At 27.1% G+C, this 19,999-nt stretch overlaps 1 protein-coding gene across 1 annotated transcript in view; it reads left to right on the top strand.

Moving 5' to 3' along the window:
* Positions 1 to 18,157, top strand: part of LOC107450611 (gamma-aminobutyric acid receptor subunit beta) — a 481,963-nt gene extending 463,806 nt beyond the window's left edge. The window contains exon 7 of the mRNA XM_071187317.1: positions 6,414 to 18,157. Within this exon, the coding sequence (XP_071043418.1) occupies positions 6,414 to 6,686 (273 nt within the window). The 3' untranslated portion in view covers positions 6,687 to 18,157. The remainder of the gene's footprint in view (positions 1 to 6,413) is intronic.
* Positions 18,158 to 19,999: the final 1,842 nt, after the last annotated feature.

The following is a 19,999-nucleotide window of genomic DNA, read 5'->3' on the forward strand; positions in this document are numbered from 1 at the left end:
TCTAAAATATATATATATATATATATATATATATATATCAAGTTCAAAATGAGGATAAAGCAAAGGAAAATTATAGACATATGAAAAAGAGGGGGAAATAATAATGAAAAAAATAACAAACAACTGGTAAAAAAAAGGATAAATTTTTTTAAGAAAAACCGGAAAATTGAAGATTTAATCTTTTCATCAGCCCACACGATTATATCCGCGAAAAAGAGAGCCTTCTGATATTGTATCAATATAGCCAAGGCAAAATATATTAATACAATAGTGTAAGGAGCACTCAAAAAAATTTTTTACGAAAATTACAACAAGTAAAATAGAACACAATAAGTAAAAATAACACGTAAAAACTGAAAATAAAATAAAATAAAAAGAGAAAACAGTATAAAACAAAATCTCCAAAGCGAGTTGCGAAATCAGATGTACTTACATGAACGGGAAATTTTTCAAGAATGATTTAAAAATATTTTCGCAACAAGATTGCCAGATTACAAAATATGAAAACAAAAACTCAAATTGAGTGTAACTAGAGGAACTTAAAGTGCCGTTCTTACTGCATTGCTGAAGTGATTTGTTATGCTGTGCATTGATTTGTTAGTTACCAAGGATGGGCCCGAAATGGATGTGCGCAAGGTAATATTATACTGGATAATTTAAAAAGCTGACCATAAATAATTTTAGAAACTAAATAAATATTTATTTAAGAAAAAATATGAAATAGAAAACAGAAACAGAAATGGCCTGTTTTGCAAATAATTTTACCCACGGATTTGCCCGAAAAGGATTTGCACAGGGAAAAATTATAAAAATTAACAAGGAAAAATTATTTTAGTAGATAATTTTAGCCACGGATTTGCCCGAAATGGATTTGCACATGGAAAAATTTTATGGATTAATAAAGACATTTTTAGTAGATAATTTTACCCACAGATTTGCCCGAAATGGATTTGCACATGGAAAAATTATAAAAATTAACAAAGAAAAGTTTTTTTTAATGAATAATTTTAGCCACGGATTGGCCCGAAATTGATTTGCACACGGAAAAATTATATAAATCAGCAAAGGAAATTTTTTAGCAAAAGAATTTTTTAGTAAATAATTTTGACCATGGATTTGCCCGAAATGGATTTGCACCTGGAAAAAATATACAAATTAACAAAGAAATTATATAGAGAATAATTTTTTCAACGGATTTACCCGAAATAGACTTGTACATGGGAAAATTATATAACTTAACAAAGAAAATGTTTAGTAAATATATCCACAGAAATATACGATTAATTCAGTGATTTCATATAACATTTTATTACTTTAGTTGGGTATCCATTGTTATTTATCAAATTTTAAAAGAGTTTATCGATTTGTTTTTTTGGATAAATAAATATTACTGCATATTCTTTTAATTCTGCTCATTTCATTAAGTGTGGTATTTAAATAGATGCTCATAGAAACATTAGAATTCCAAGTAATTAATTTATTAATATTAAAATTAAAATGATTTATTTTATCGCATAAATCAACAAATTAGATATTTTCTTCTTTTATAATACCCAAATCCAAAAAATTTAAATTAATATTATCATCATGATTACGAAGCAAGATTAATTCCTCGTTGTAAATAACATTGAATAAAATAGTATAATCTTGAAAATTAAAGATAATTAAGTCTTATATATATCTATAAACAAAATTTAATACTATGCGGTATTTCTGAATAAAGAATAATTATCCTAAGATAAAAACTATTCTTTATATGTGTCGATATCGCAAAAAACATATTGTTGAAAAAGATCATGAAATAAAAGAAAAATGTAAAAAGTAATCAAACTTACCGGTGTGTAGCAAAATGCGGTTTAGGTTTAAAAGTACAATAATTAAACAGTTAACAAAATTCGCGAAGAGGTAAAATATTTGAAGTTGTGCTTATAGCTTGAATCGAAAAAAATAAAATTAATAAATATATATTTGATCGAAGAAGAAGAAAAAATTTTAAAGTAAAATATTAGTGCTTCCATCTATGAGAAAATTTAGTAAAAATGTATTTTTCGGAAATAAATTTATTAAAACCCAAAAATGGAGAAAATGTAATTAAAATGATAATAAAAAATTGCTTAACGGGTTAATTTAATTAACAGATCGAAAAGGAAAAAAGCATTCATCTTCATTCCATCATTCAAAGGGTAACTTATTTAAAAGTCAGTTCTGTACAAATGGATAGAAAGCCGTTTATAGACTTCATTCATACATCCTTACATAATATTACAGTATACACTTTTCCATCTTTCATAGGGTGACTTATTTAAAAATCAGAGCCAGCACATATGGATAGAAAGCCGTATATAGGCTTTATCTTTCATTCATACCACCTTACATGATTTTAAAGTATACACGTATCAGCTGCATTCATTTGGGGTGGTTCTTTATGAACCAGAGCCCATTCCACTTATACGAAAATAATAATAAAAAATAATGAAAATAAAAATAAATAAATTAATTAATTAAATAATAAACTGTTTATTGTACTGGACAATTAAATTAATTTTAAGAGGCTACAGATTATCAAGAAATAACTTAAAAAATATTTAACTCATCCTATATAAAAGGTCATACATCCAAACTATTCCGTCCAGTGGCTTTAGGAACAGTTTATCGTAGTTAGTTCCTACCTTGAAAAAATCAGAGTTCATTCTAAAAGCAGAAAAATTAAATAAAAATTTAAAATTAATGTACCAAGTTTTTTAAGATATTTTTAAAATGGAATTTAAGAAATGAACAGGGAAAATGGCTATTAATAAAATCGTTTTTATATTTATCAGTGTCTAATAAAAACTCGTTATAATTAGAATTATTCCTGTAAAATCTATGAGTTTGATTGGTAATAATATTAGAAAAAACCTTATTGGCTAAGTTAGAGTTAAAATTAATGTAATTTTTTATTGGAAAGTTAAATTCATTTCTTTTGTCAAAAAGTTTAAATGTAATATTTTTTATCTTCATTAATATTAAGAGTCAAATCTAAAAAATTTGCTGAAGAATTACTATTATTTGTTTTATTAAGAATTAATTCATTTGGATAAATATGTTTGGCTAGAATATCGAAATCATTCAAATTAATAACTAATAGATCATCAATGAATCTGAGAAAGAAAGAATTAATTGGAAGATTAACATATGATTTTACAGACCCATATTATTGTAGAGAAAGAAAAATGTTGCAGATGTTAGTACTAAAATTATTACCCATGGGAATACCTTTAATGTGTTGAAAAAAGTGGTCATTAAAGAGAATATAATTGTTGTTAAGGTAAATATGTACTAGAAAGTTCCAGGTGTCTTCATTAATAATATCACTGAAATTAAACATGCTATGAATTTGAAGAAGGTCATCATGAATTTTATTTGTTGGAAGGGAAGTATATAGGTTTTCGAAATCAAAACAGTGAATTGAATCAACATTTTTTAAAGCTTTTAGTGTATTTAAAACCTGAATGCTATTTTTAATATTCCAATTTAAAAAATTATTATCTTTAGTAAGCTTATTAATTTTGTTATAAACTTTTTTAAGAATGTTCTCAAAGTAAATACCGATTTTTTTCATGCTACTATTAACGACACTAGCAATAAACCTGAATTTGGTTGGAGTCTTATGGAATTTTGGATGGACAAAAAGAAAAGGAAAATTTTTAATATTATTTGGTTTAATTTTAAGTCTTTCATAGATAGCATTAATTTTATTAATAATAATATCACTGTTGGTGTTAAGTTTTTTGTATGTTATATTGCTATTAAGTTCATTGGAAAGAAGTTGCTTGTAAATAAATTTTCAAATGATTGCAAAATTATTCTTAGCCTTATCAACAGTGGTAATACAAAATTTATTTTGAATATTTTTAATACCTTGTTTTAGAACAGAGTTAAAAATTAAATCCTTATGAAAAACTAATTTGTCCCTTTTAATACTGATTTTAAAATCTTTAATGATATTCTCTCTCCATTCAAAAAAGCCTTCAATTTGGAAATTATGTTTGAAAGATAATTTTAAAATAAAATCATCGAGATTTTTAAAAAAAATATAAATTACTTTATTTTTAGCAGTTGGAAAGGATGGTCTAAATTTAGAACCTAGAGAGATTAATTTTTTAATTTTATCATTATCAATAATATCTAAATCACCTGTAATAACATGTTTATGGAAGGTATCAAAAAAAGAAGCATATATATATATATATATATATATATGTGCCACTTCTTTAAAATCAAAAATTAGCACAACGTTTGGGGCAAAATCTGCAATTCAAAATAACAAATAGTTTTTAACAACCTTTTAATAGCTAAATATATTTTACAGATACCTTCATGGGCTGAAAAATTATTTCATTAAAAACTTGAGTTTGTGTGAAATTGCATTTAAATTACACATTGCAAATTTCGGTTGTATCATTTCCGATTTCATCCTTGCAAGTGTAAAATATCAAATTTATAGTAAATCAATATTTTATTTATTTACCCTTGCTATCTAATCTAAAGTGCTGTTATTTATTTTCTGTTGAAGTCTAAAATTTAGAAATTTTAAATTTTACAAAAATTGTCTAAAAAGTGATAGATAGTCTAACATTTTATTTAATCTTACCAAACTTACAATCAGAGTTATTTTGTGTTTCGTTATAGGCTGAACAGTCACTTAATTTATTTTGAAGTCTAGAATTTGGCATTTAATTTTTTTTAAACTGTTCTAAATACTTTGTTTTTAGAAATGTTAATCTGTTCATCAATAAAAGGCTGATAATAAGCAATTTTTTTTTACTTTCTATTGAAGTCTAGAATTCGGCATTTTTGCCTTCAAAAATGCTCTCAGTGTAATGGAATAGTTTAAAATGGATATATAATATAATATTTTATGCAAAACTACCAAACTTACTTCGGTGTTATTTTGTCTATCATTAAATGCTTAGTAATTAAAGTTGCCAAACTTGGTTTTGAATAACATTGAGTTATTTGAAGCATGCTTTATTGTCAAGGAATGAGTTCGTATAGAAGAAAGAACAGTTGTGAAATGAAACATTATCTATTGTCTTTTGATCAGACTAAACTAATCTCTGTAATCACCTGAAACACCTAAATCCTACTGTCAATTCCACTTCAGGAGATTAAGTTGAACGACAGCAACAAGCTTTATTCTGGAATTTAGCTTTTATTAATCTACCCAACCAATGTCAGTAGGTTTGATTAAAGTAGCTTAAATGTCTCTCTTTAGTAAAATTTCAAGTTAAGTATGGCAATTTAAAGTTTAACATTATGGTTTATGTAACTTAAAATATTCCTTAATTAACAGGCAATTAAATATTGAATAGTATTTTAAATTTATATCACATTGAATAATATTTAAAATTTATATTATTAAAGACATTTAAAGTATTAATGTTATTTTTCAGTAGAAGTTTTTGGCCATTTTTAAAGTTCCTGTCTCGACAAAAGTGTTCAAAAATATATGTGTGTTGCTGCCATCTGCGTGAATAAGAGTATAGTACTCTATTGCTCCAAGATAACGAATTGGATAGTGTAGGACTCTATAAACTCTTCATGCGTTGAAGGTGATAGAGGAGATATTATGGTGTCAACATTGGGACTCGAACCCCAGATCTGTTGTTCATGAGATTAACAGATTAGCCTGCTTGGCTGTACCCAGCTACAAGGAACGAAACGTCTGAACGAACTAAACTAACTGGGTGCACCTAGTTGGTGAATTAAATTCTAGTTATTTGACCCTATTAGGTAAAAGCAGTTAATAAACGATTTTTCTCACAGTTAAAAGTTTGAGTACCATTTTAATTATAGTTACTTCACTGCTTTGTTTGAATATGGTAAAATTTCTTGCATTGTGCTCTACATTCAGTTTCAATTATGACATTTATCCATAACATTGGCTTTGTAGTTTTAATGATAGAATAATAATTTTGATCCTGACGATAATGCTCTAAAATATGTCTGTTTTTTTATTGTGCGTGTATTATTTAGGTTGTGTGATAAATATGTGTGGATTACTTGAGGTTGAACCCTAAAAAGGAGCTGTGTGCTAAACCACGCCAAACTGTGTCAATTTAAATTAGCTTCGTTTACTACTTTTGTTCATAGCAAGGGCTTTGTTTCAATTTCAGCGATGGAATATTTGTTCCGTTACCAACTACTATGTTTGAAGATCTTGCACAGCGCTCACTAATCCGTGTACTATACTGCAATTGCTATTAAAGATATAACCCTAAAATAAGAGATTTGGGTTAAGTCGTGGCTAATTGTATTATTTCATTGTGCTTAGAATGGCAGAGTGTTCAATAAACTTGAAATTTATTTTTTTTGTTTTATTCTCAAATTTTTAACTAACTTTTTACACTTATTTTTCATTCTTTTTCTAGGAAGTGCGTTTGAAATTGGTTGAACCAAAGTGCTACTCCTCAAAACATTCAACATTGGAACATCCTATCAGCCTTGCTGGTACTGAGTATGAGACAGTGACCTTTTGCAAGAATACCAACAAGCTCTTTGGCGTCAGCCCCAGCGATATAGACAAATATTCACGTGTTGTATTTCCCGTGTGTTTTGTCTGTTTCAACCTCATGTATTGGATCATCTATTTACATATCAGCGATGTCCATGATGAAGGTATAGTCCCCCTAGGGAGCAAGTGACTATTCCAAATTATCATTCTTCATAAAATCTTACATAAGGTGAAAGTCATGATAACAAAACATTCAGGATTCATGTCTAAATGAATCTCTTACTAAAACTCTTAATGTGTGTGAGTGTGTGTTTGTTTCTACAGGAAAAATACCTTGCACTTTTTTTTCCTTTTGATTTACCTCATCACTTTCATGTGTTGCATTTAGACTAGGATAAACCACTTTAGAGGCGAAAAGAAATCATCATTTTTTAAGCAAAATGTAACACGAGAAATTGATAAATGTGTACTTCAAAGAAAGTAATATTTTGTTTATAGTTTATTGCTTGCGGGTTTGTTTCGCGCTACTATTTTCAGCGCAAGAACCATCAAAACTTAAGTAGTTCTATACGGATTAGAGCAGAAAATATTTACGGACAAACATTTTATATTTCCTTAAATAATTCAGTTATGTAAGAATGTGATAAAAAATATTATGTGTTTTTATTATTCATACTTCATGTAAATGTATATTTATCCCATTGTGCGTTGGTAAATCGCTCATATTAAATAATGACTTATGTTACTTCATGCTTCAGAGCTTAAAAATATATTCATATTTTATTTGTAGATGATGAAAATTCGTCAGTTTAAATTATAGTTTTATTACATACAAGTCAAAAGGCAAACAGCACATGGCAGTACTTATTATATTTCAGAAATATCTTATTGCGTCACGATAATTATATAATCTTTATGATAAGTTGATCATAAGATTATGTTACTGTTATGCTGAAATATGCATAACATATTTCCTAACATTTTAAAAACCAAATTATTCTCTTATGTAATACTCTTTCAATAAATAAAAATCCTTAAAATAATCTGTAATCTTTTTATACCACAACCTTGAATTGAGTGCAGAATAAGATCTATTTTTAGAGATTCCTTCTACATCTGCCTAACACATCAGCATAAAATGTGAAATCCGTTATACGGTTGCCAATCTTTTGGGTTCATTAAAATTCTTTATTATTTCTCACGCTTTCTTTTCCGCCAACACATTTGAATGCGTAAGGCTAAGAAAAAGAGGTTAGGCATTAAATTTAATCAATTAATAGCCAATACATGGATTCCTTAACTTTCCTCAGGTATTATTGCTAAACTGGTGGTTCGGTGCAAATATTTCACCACAGAGTAAGTAATAATTAACTCCTCCTTATGATAATTAACTCCTGCTTAAAAGTTAGTTTGTAGTTATATTCTCATTAGCAACATAAAAGTTGGGTAACGTAAATCAGAAAAAAATACAAATGTAATCATTAATTTTTTTTTTTATTTTTAATGTTTTTTTTTTGCTTCAATGTTTGCTCCTAGGAGAATGGGTTTGCTCTTTGTTCAATCTTGAAACATATAGATAACTAAACTGACTGTTTTGAAATAATTTTGTAATGTTTTACAGAAGGTTGCATTGAAATAGGAGCTTTGATTTTTTTATTAAATAAAAAGAAACATTTCAGACATTTTTTGAAACTATTTCCAAACTTTCAAATATTTTAAATCATGTTTCTGAAATATAAATAAGTATTTAGTGTTGTTTGAAAAATTTCATAAATAGGCAAAATAAAACGAAATATTATTGATTGAAATGAAAAATAATATTTCAATTAGGAAAATGTGTCAGTGTAGAAACCTAAGTTTTATACGCTACAACAGTAAAATAAATAAACCAATCAAAAACTATACCAAACACTTTCAAATTTAAACAATTCAAATTTAAAACATCGATTGATTATGTAATATATTCATTAGGTATAAACTAACTTTTCTTGAAGTTTTAGAAAATGTAATTAAATCAAATAATATTCATACAATCATTTATAAATAATTTTCAGATTAATTATAGAGTCTAAACAAGTTCAGTAGTTTGTAATAGATTAATAGTTGTTCAAATCTGAATCAAGTACTTAAAATATAACTTTAATCATTAAAGACAATTGTTGTTAGAACAAAAAAATCGAAATTACTAGTTAGTTAATGCAAATTAGCGTTTTTTTTTTCTCAAAAAACAAATGTTTTTAATGATAAAAAGCTTATATAAAATTTTTACTTCAAATTTTTATGTTTATATTATGGCCGAGTAACGCTTAAAAATGTGATATTCTCCGACTTTTTTCGATACTTCAAATATAATTTTCCAAATAGACATTCTTTAGATTGACAGTAGTATAAATCATCCTCCAAACAGCTAAATTATTACTGTACGTACTTTATATGAATGTGGAGTAAATTTTTTAGCCTGTATTTAACACCAAGTGAAAAAATATAGATTATGTATGATGTTAGTTATTTTAAAAATATTGTTTATTTTGAACTGAAAGAAAAGAAATTTAAAGTATATGTAAGATCATATTATATATTTTCATATCCTTATAAATAATAATCTTTTTATAATGAATATAATTTAAATAGTTCTACAACATTATCTTGATGCTCATTTGTAATTTTAATATTGAATGATTTGTATGCGAAAAAAATTTCATCAATCTGTAAGAAATCTATTGCGCGAACTGCTTAATGTACTTAAATTATTTAAGGTCATTGTTTCAAAGCCAGCTTAATCAATTTTCATTAAGTGTACACGACACAAGAAACATCTTATATCAGGTATCCTGAACTTTGATAAAGGATTTTCTTGTTTTTGCAATAAATCTCAATTTAGCTAAATGATCTTAATATTTTCCAGAAGAACTAATATTCATAATTTTTAAAGATTGTTTCCCCTAACAAAACGCTTTATATAGAAATTAAAAACTAATTTGTATTTTATTTATGGGAAGAAATAAACTACACCTGTATTTAAACTATATTCTGATAGAAAATAAAAAGAAACTTAAAAAAAGGTTTTAATTGATCCTTGAGTAAAGAAAATAATAATCAGAATATTTATGAAAATTAAAGAAATAAACAAAACTTATTTTATGTCATTAATTTGCTTTGTTTTTCAAACAAATTTTTTTTTATCAGAACTACTCAAAAAAGCTTGGTTTGTGCTAACAATTAAATAGTGTCAGAGAGTTGCCTCACATCAGAAAGGTCCTGGGTTCATTCCGATAAGGCATGGATGTCGTACTTTTATTTTATATGTACTCAGTCCTTACTGTGGGAGCAACGTTGACCCACCTAATAGGAACCGCTGAAGGATTGGCCAACAAATCTGCCCTACTGATACTTAAATGACGAGTGCCAATTGGGTGGGCATTGGAAAAAAAACAATTAGAATAGTAAATTTAAATAAGTATGATTAAGCTGGTTTTGAAATCAAGAACCGAAAAGAAAGAAGCAGCAAGAACACACAACAAAAAAAAAAACAATCAAATTATTTAATCACTTGTTTCTACTAAAATCAGAGTAAAACGGTAAAATTTAAAAAAATATTTTCAGAGCTCCATGAGTGAAACTAGAAACAACTATTTTTATTAGAAACAAAATAAATAAAGTAATTGCAGAAAAACACCTTATAAATGCATTGGAAAGTACCTTTAAAAAGAAAGTTTTTACAAGTATTTTTACCAATAAATAATTTAAAAACCAAGTTTTGAATGTTTTAGGATGAAGTAGTAAGAGTAAAAAAAAGACAACATTTCGCTACGAAAAAATTATGAAATAAGAAAAAAATATTATACGGAATTATGAAATGAGCTTTTCATAAATTATATGCCTTAAAGAAATACCGTCATATGAATCATCAGATGATAAAGTTTCGAACTTACCTTTACCGACTCCGGATGTAGAATACAATAGTTTTCATGCGGCTTTAAATTAGTTGGTTTAATTTTATTTAAGGCATTCATTCACGATTTTGTTAAAAATTAAACTAAATTGCATTTTTTGATTTTTTTTAAAATTTTAATATTTGTAAGAAGCGAAAATTTAAATTAAATTTAAAGGGAACTTTTTATAGTTTTTGCTAGACGCATTATTAGTCGAGTGACAGTAAATTTCAAATGTTTGTGCTATCTGAACGTTTTAAAAAGTGGTTTTTGTTATTATATATTTCGGTATAAAACATCCATATAGATTTAGATAATAAGTAACTCATATGAAGATCATCGATTGGACAAGGCAATTAAAAAAAATGAAATATGATGAAATGTCGCTTAAAAGTCAATAAGGACACAGAAGAAATAAACAGATAATTCTAATTATACAGGCTCCCCTCATTTCATGTTACTCAATTAAAAGAAAATTAAGAATGATAATTTATACTGCTTTAAAATTTAAATGAGTAATAAACTTCGCATTTAATTCTTTCAATTAAAATTTGCGATGCGAATAATTCTGTGACTGCGCTTGAATTAAGTTGAAAATGTTTATTTTATTCTATTAATCAAGTGTTTTCTTAAATGGTGACCTCGAATTTTTTTAAAAAAAACATTCTTCGATGCCCCTGTGAACCAAAATTTTCTTTATATGAAGATTTTGAAATAATACAGTTCAAATACTTTCAATTTGAAACAGTCTTTTAAGCGTTCTTCTCGTAAATTGATGACTTAAAATGGTAATCTAAAAAAGAAAAGATTTTGAATTACCCTGCTATCATAAAATGTGTTTTCTTCTCTTTTTTAATTTTTTTTATCTATTTTTCAAATTTTGTCTATGATATATTTACATATTTTTTCACGTAAAAGAAATTTTGATCATTCTCTCAAAATGAAAAAAAAAGCACTTTGGGGCTATGGATATTTTAAGCTGCGAGATTACAAGGATATTTAAGCAGTGTGTTTTGTTGAGGCAATTTTTTTATGTCCTGAACTAATATTCAACTCATGTCAATTAATTAAAAATATTTACAATTCATAATCATTGGAAAATTACTCAATGTAAGTCTAAGTCTCTGTATAAACCAAAATTTATTTTGTGTAAATTAAATAAAATAATAAGGTAATTATGAATAATTTGATTAATTTTTATCTGAAAACCAATTGTAAATACGACATCTTTTATCTTCATGCTCTCATCTACTATTCTAAATTAATTTTGAGCATTTAATTATGAAATATGACTTCAATTTTACAAGTTCGAATATCTGAACACTAAATTTTACACCTCCATTAAATTTTTGTGAATATAAGCTACTATATATACAGATTTTCAAAATTAGCTGTCGATGGATTAGAATCTTAAACATGATTCTTTTTCAAAATGAAACTACCTCAAGATGGTATTTTTAAGATCAGTTCACATAGTTTTCAATTTATATTAATTCTGAATTCAAACTTTTGGCAAGGGGTAAATATTAAAAATATGGTCTGTCCTGGATTTCATTATAATATATTTTTACTAAAACCATTAAAAAGCATGTATGTTGTGATTTTTAGAGCTACATCTCTCTGTAGTACAATTCTTCGTAAACTATGAAAATAAAGTAAAATTTGCCATGTTTCTGGCTCCATGACTACACCTAAAAGCTCAGAAAGCACATTACCGAAGCACTTTAGTAATGATTTTGGTAAGGATTTAAAATTAACAATAAAATGCAGTTTTATAATATGCCATAACATTTGTTAAATAGGGAAAAATTTTATTATTTTGTAATAATAACTTAGCACATAGCATAAAAACCATTCATTCTGTTAAATTTAGTTTTCAGTTTTAAACATTCTACTGAATGCATTTAGAATTTCCGTTAAACCGTAACCATATGAAAGGAAAAATTACCAAATGAATGGTTTAAATACCCTTTATTTTGATTTTAATAGCCAGAATATAGTTTTCAAATTTTCTGTCCATAAGTGTCATTACCATGCACGACGGTAATTTAACCAGACTTTCTTTCTCCGTGCTTTTGGGGTACTGAAATAGCTATGAGGTTCTTAATAAATGAAAACAAAAACAAAATCCTCGATTTATTTGAAAAAAGACAAATATGATTATATTAAGAATACAGCGTGAGGCAAAAAAAACTAAAATCAGGGCTCCTTAATAAATGGCACAAATAGTCTTTTGCAAGGCTCATATTAAATTTAGAATAGTTCCACAACTGTTTGTAAAATTCATATGCTAAATTACAGATTTTTGCTCGAACAAATTTTAGAAAAATTACCCTCATTCAAATTCGAAAATGAATTTGGCTTCATACTCCATAGTAACGTGGGTCATTGACTTCCTCTTCTAGTCTACAGTAAAACGTGCTAAAATAAAAATGATCCATTCAGAGTTCTGCCGTGAGAGGAAAAACGTGCCTTTTTCTACAGAACAAAATATGAATACGAAGCATTAATTATTAATTCAACCGTAAAAAATTATCGGTATTCTTCAAAAGTCCGTAAAAGTATGTCTTTTCAATAGCAAGAGCATACCTCATAAGCAATGTAGGATTTCTTATATATATGTAAGTATTTTTCCCAAATAATTGGTTTTGCAAGTTTGTTTTAAGTAAGATTTTTATGCGTTACTTTCAATTTACAGTTTGAATATTCTCGGAATAGTGATATTTAATAAAGTAAGAACGCTTAATATTCTATTAGTAGGTTTTTTATTGTTATTTTTCCTATTCCTCATGTACTCATACGTATTTTTCTAATTATATATTTCTTTTGTATATATTTTTTTCTGTTTTCATATTTAAACAATTTGTAAATTTGAAATCTATACTTGAAGTAAAAAAAGAATCAATACGTATTTATTTTCTTAAACACTCAAACGTAATGACTGGTTAAGTCATTGCGCTTGTTAATTTCTTTTTTAAATGATTAATGGAGTAAGATATAAAAATAGTACTTTATACAAAAGTCTGTCACAACAAATGATATAAATGTACAATTTGACTGCCATTTTCGGATCATTTCTTTAAGAATTTCTATCAATAGTGTAAAGAAAAATTATAATAAAACAAAATATGGTCTAAACATCTTTCACAAAATATGGTCTAAACATCATATACTATCGAAAAATCTTTTATCTTTTTGAGATAGATGGTGCACTTATTAAAACAAAATTGTAACAAATAGTATTACTGAAATTCATATTTAAGACTAGAACACTGTATTAAAAAAATTATGCAAAATTTAAGAATACTTAACACTAGAAAAAATTATTCTAAAATGAATTCTTATGTACAATCGAAAAATATGGAATACGCTTAATCTATTTCTAAATCACAATAACCAAAACTTTTTGACCTCCATTAAATCTAAGACCAGAATCCGTTTTAGTTACAGAGTAACCTAACATATACTTTATAATGGGAAAATTATTATGGTAAAAAAAAATCTTGGAGTAGATTTATGTAAAAATGCATAATTTTTTATGCCCACAGTTTTTTATTGTAGTTTGAAAGTTTTTCGTTAGATGGCAGACAGTTAAACTAGTAAATTAAAGAAAACGAATCGAGAATTACAGTAAAATCTTTCGAAATTTTTCATTAATGCAATTAAAATGAAAGCATTTTCGAAATATTTTTTTGTCAGCTGCAATTACAATTAACAAACACAAAGTAAAGAACATAAGAAGGAACGCCATCTTTTGAAAACAGTTTAAACTAATAACTCTTGGAATTCACTTTATTCCCTGCCAAATGAATTTGCTGCCAGAATTTTTTTCTTAAACTAATTTTGAGTTAGATATTTTTGATATTTTGTTTCGAAAATTGAAACATGCCTCTTTATACCATTACCTATTTTATTTCGATATTTTGTGTTATTTTAACAATTGTTAACAATTTAATAGAAACAAACGTTGAGATAATGAAAATATTAGATGAGAGCTTTCTGCGATTTGCTTTTTACTGTTATTCTATTAAAAATAATTTAATATTTCTGAAAAGCTAACTCAATCATCGGAGAGGAAAACGCTTAGCATACATCATTTCCCTCATATTCACTAAAAGTCGCCATGGATGATAAAATCAGTAACTATTACCATTTCTTCAAAAGTAGTTTAGTTTAGTTGTATCGAATATTAAAGTAGTGGTTATATCATTTCGATGTATTTTTAAAATGGTGTAGAAAGTCCCTGTCCTTGTTAACCTGGGCCAGTTTGTGTAATACATGCTACATCAGGATATTTTAACAATTATAGAGTATATATCAGTTAACCTCATACTGTTTCATATCAGTCAAATGACAAATATCTTATGATTATTTTTGTAACTTAATATTTTAACACAGATGTGTTATTATCACCCCATATGCTTTTATAGTGACTCTTAATTAATATTCTTGCTAATATCTCCTAAAGAAAAAAATCTTTTAACCTCCTGTGAAAGTTAGAATTTTTTAAACAATTTTGATTACAAAGTATCATCAGCATAAGACAATATTTCTAAATTATTTAAGAACGCATAAAATACTATTATTAGATTAAGGGAAAAATACAATAAATTCCTATCGTCCATTTCTAGTTTTTAATAATATGCATGTTTTATTAAACATTCTGCATAAGCTTAATAATAATTTTAGTGTTTATTAAATACAAATATTATAAAAATATTTAAAAAATGTCCTTAAAACTGATTAAAAGAAACGTTGGCAAATGAATTAAATTAAAAAAAAAACATAAATTTATGACTCATATTAAAAAAAATTTTTGTTCATTTATATTCTGCGGTTGAACTGTGATTTCGTCGTTGATTTGAAGCGACTATGTTAAATTTTGAGTTCTGGCTCACTGTCAAATAAGTTTTGAATTTTACTATCTAAATCAATTAAGATATGTATATAAAAGAGCGAGAAATCCTTTTATTGTTTCAAAATAAAAAGAATAATTGAATGCAATTTGCATGTTTTGGCATACATCGAAACCAGAAAAAATGTCTTCCCTGAATTGCTATAAATATATTGAATGGTCGAAATTTCAAAAACTATTCAACAACTATCATTTCATGATTAAATGATTTAAACAAATTAAAGTATTACAAGTATACAACTTTTTTTTTATCACCGTCTTTCCACAACCTGTCTAAGCATCTATAATTGCGGCAGTAGTTTTTATTTGCCCATGTTGTAATTTTGTTAGATAATACTTTTGATTTAAATTTTCGAAAAAACTCACTCCAATTGATTACTTTGAATGAAACTAGCTTTATTTACGTCATATGGGGAGCACATGGATATATTTTGACCACTGTAGTCGGTGCGCTTTGTAAGCAGCAACTCGTTATCTTACTATTCAAACATTTTTCACCACTGTCAAAAATAAAGATATATTTACTGAGTCATCCTGACCAGTTGAAAAGGGCAATTTTAAAACGTATCTAAATTCTTGATCATTAGTCAAGATACATGAGTTAAATTAGAAAAATATAAATTTATGACACTATTTCGCTTAGAAAAAAAACTGAAATTTCAGTTAAGTTCACAAGTAGGAATTATCTACAACATTTAAAAATAGATGAATACAGATTTGTGTAAATGATCTGAGGCATATTAATTTCGAATAAAAACTGAATTTAGGCATAATAATTATCTTAATAATATACAAGAATAATTTAACATAGGGGGGATCTAAAAATATGTCACTTTATAATAACTTCCTTTAAACTACGACTAAAATTTTCGAATTAAAAATACAGCTGCTATTAAAATTTGATCAAAAAGCAAGATCAAAATTCTATGCATTTCATAAGTTCAAATAAATTGATTCCTTTCTGTCAAAATTATGACATTTTTAAGCGTAAATTTTTCCTTTGGTAAACTATATTTGGATTACGTAAATAATCTAACTGTTGCCATCCAGTGAGTACTAATTTAGAATTTCTGAGATAATAATACGGATGTAGAGCTTCACCTCAAAAAATGCTAGTCATTTTGAAAGTTATTAAGGTAGATAACTGAGTGTAAAGTTGATGTTCGGTATACAGGGGGCCAGGTCTGAGGGATTTATAAATGTACCATGCGCAGCCATAAATTAATGTAAAACAGATTTGAAAAAACAAAAAAAAAGATTCCATAACTAAAATATGTATTTTATTAATTTACTAACTCCATGACCTGTACTCAAAATAAAACAGAAGCTTCAATGTCTTAGTTTCAGAAGCACAAATCTAAATCGCTTCACAAACCTTTCCTACTGAATTATGAATTAACCTTTTGCTCACGGCACTTAGCATGATAAAGACATTTTATTCCACTTATTGCACCAGACGTAAGCAAAGTCCTTGAAGAGGGTATTTGTTAAATGGATAAAAATATTAAAAATGTATTACACAATCAATAGTAAGATAGCCATTACTACAAAAGTTTCAAAACAATACTAACTTTATAGATATATTTTTACAAAACTAATGTTGCTATTCATCAAAGAAACTTCCCAAAAAGAAACTCATAATATAAAACAGATTTTAGAATAGAATAAATTCAAAACAATATATCTCCCAAAGATTGGTTCATCTAGGAGACTCTAGACTTGTTCATTATACTGCTTTACACCATTACTAATCTGAGCTTGGTAATAAAGATTCAAGTGCACTAGTACTGAAGCACTAGGTGCACTTCTTTATCATTTTTTACTTAAAATAGCTTCTAGCTGAAATAAGTTCATAATGCTTGTCATTTTTCATTGAAATTACAAGTTATTCCTCACAAGACATCCTAATAAAAATAAATTATTAGTTAGTTTTCTATTTTAATATTAGATAAATCCAAAACAAGGAAACAAAATACAAGTTTCCCATCCTATCACGCTTGCTGTAGAATTTGTATTGACACTTCAATAATGATATATTTCTTTGTAGACACCTACTCTATAAAAATTAAATTCCAAATTACAATATTAGATTCGAAAATTCTTTTGAGGCAGTGATATATTCAACCATATGTGTATGTAAACACATATTAAAATAATGACTTTTGTGAACAGAATTGCATAAGTAATAATATTAAATAAGAAATTCGCTTAGAATTTTGTACGATGAATATTTTACTATTTTCTTTCAAACGAGCAAATGTTCAAGCATCATTGCATAGAAAGTTGTCAGCAGCAAGGAATAAAGAATATTAAGATGAATATAAAACTGAAATTTGTTTGTATTGCACCCCTACACCGAAGCTTAGTTGGAGATGTGTAATATTTAATTGTCTATATCAAACTTTTATTTATGCAAAGTCTTCTTGCATTTCGATATTATATAAATTTTAAGTTTCTTACAAATTTATATGTTAAACACCATATGTAATGAGATGTAAAATTATTCCAATTTGATTGAATACATATGTGAGGATTTTAATTTATTGGTGTAGGAGTGCTTGGTATGTAAAACTAGAATGGAGATTTCTTCCATGTGTTCTCAGTATGCTTTAGAGGTAAGGTAAAAACAGTTTAGTGACAATGGTTTCATAATGTATACCTTGCTGCTTTTGATTGCCGCTTTTGTAAATATACCAGTGGAATAAGTACTTGTAATTTTGAGCATTGTCATATGAGGAAGACAATGTAAATGGTTTTGTATTATTATTATGCTTGCCTGCTTGTAATAAAATGATATTCTCAATACAAGAAGAACATCCTTTCGAGACTGCTAATAATCATTATTTTATTTTATAATCGTCGTTGAACAGCGAACCAATTTAAGGTTTACGACCACCAATGTTCAACTATGTAGCCTTTTAATTTTAAACCGAATCCAGAATACAAGGGAAGTCCTGGATCAAGTATTGGGCGAAATTTGCTTTCGTGGAGGACTTTTTGATACAAGCAACCAGCATTTGAATTTCACGAAGAGAAAAATCTCTCAGGGTTAGCTTGACTGCAAGGGACTCTAACTCATGATCCATCAAACACTAAGGATATTTTACGTCAGCACTGTGGTTGGTGTGACCTGGGGCGGAATTCGTGTCAGCTCGCCATTCGCCCGGGATTCGAACTCGGTTCACCTCATTGGACTCTATCCCTTTAGACACTCACTGATAACCATTAAATACATACGTTATAGAGTACTTGGAAAAAAGAAGTCTGCTATATAAAGGCGATTCATATTTTACTCACTAGGCGAAAAACGAGCTCCAATTAAGAGTAAAAAAATACAAATTTGATAAAATTACTGACAAGTGCAGTCCATTTTAGTGAAACGATTGTAAAAATGCGTTATAGTATGTCGTCTGCTAATTTCTTATTCTGGACTCAATTAAAAAAGCATAGTTATGAAAATAAACATAGTTCAAAAGGCGTATTAAGGAAAATAAACCGAGCAAAAAATGCACCTTTTCAATGTTCAACTTAAATTTAACAACTAAATGAGGAATTTTGTGCTAAATTTTTCTTACTTTTTTTAAAATAATATGCATAATTATTATGGAGCAATTTCCCAGACATCCGCATCAGAGTAGATGGGTATATTACAGATGTAACTTTTCATGTGATCTTTTCGTATTAAGAATAATAAACGATAGTTGATTTTAAATATTTAAATTCCTACAACGTAATTTTAATGCCACTGTTATAAATTGTAACCAATGATTACCACAATTATAATTGTGACAATCTTGCAAAAACAACTGTAAATTATTTTCATGAAAGACTAATTTAACAAATTGTACTAGTGATTTAAGCAAATGGACGCCCACATTTGCTGAAAGCCCTTTGCTAAAAAGATTTCTTTTTTTAATCTTATTCTTTAAAAAAAAGCATCTAAATCATACCTTTACAGTTGAGTCCATTTTCTTAAACACGTATTTTGAGCCCTCTGAAAATAGCTTTCAACTATATAGTGCGTAGAGTTCCAAGATCTATTACAGAAACATGACGATTCATGTAATTTTTTAAAAAAACTGCTTTCCATAAGCATCCTTGCAACCTAATTTTCTAGTCTCTTTCAATTCAGTAACAATTATTTTCGATATAAGGCCTTTTTATTTTTTGCAAGCCTTTTAAAATCCGATATTCACACAGTGTAATTGATGAATTATTGCCAATTACGATTCATTTAGTAACTCAATTTAATTTTGAAAAGAATCACACCTCTGAATCTTCAGTCTCATCCAATTTAGGAATAATCATTTTCAAAGGCTTTAGTATAAAGCTTTTTTTGTAAGCTTATCAAAAACCGATATTCACATAGTGCAATAGACATATTATTGTCAATCTGATCTCATTTTGTAACCATGATTACTAATTGTTTAAACCATTCCATATTGCTTTAAGTTTTCTCTCGTACTTCATAAGCAACATTTGTCGTTTTAAATTTGAACAGAAATTTATAGCAGATTTTATTCACATGATCCATGGAGCACATGTCACGTTACCTTGACATCTGCCAACCTAAAAGCTATATCCTGATCTAAACAGGGTGTTTTTAGTTACAACTTTTTATTAGCCTTTGACGAAGCGCTTTTTAACATATTTATG

The sequence above is a fragment of the Parasteatoda tepidariorum genome, chromosome X1 (genome assembly GCF_043381705.1).
Source record: "Parasteatoda tepidariorum isolate YZ-2023 chromosome X1, CAS_Ptep_4.0, whole genome shotgun sequence".
Lineage (NCBI taxonomy): Eukaryota > Metazoa > Arthropoda > Arachnida > Araneae > Theridiidae > Parasteatoda > Parasteatoda tepidariorum.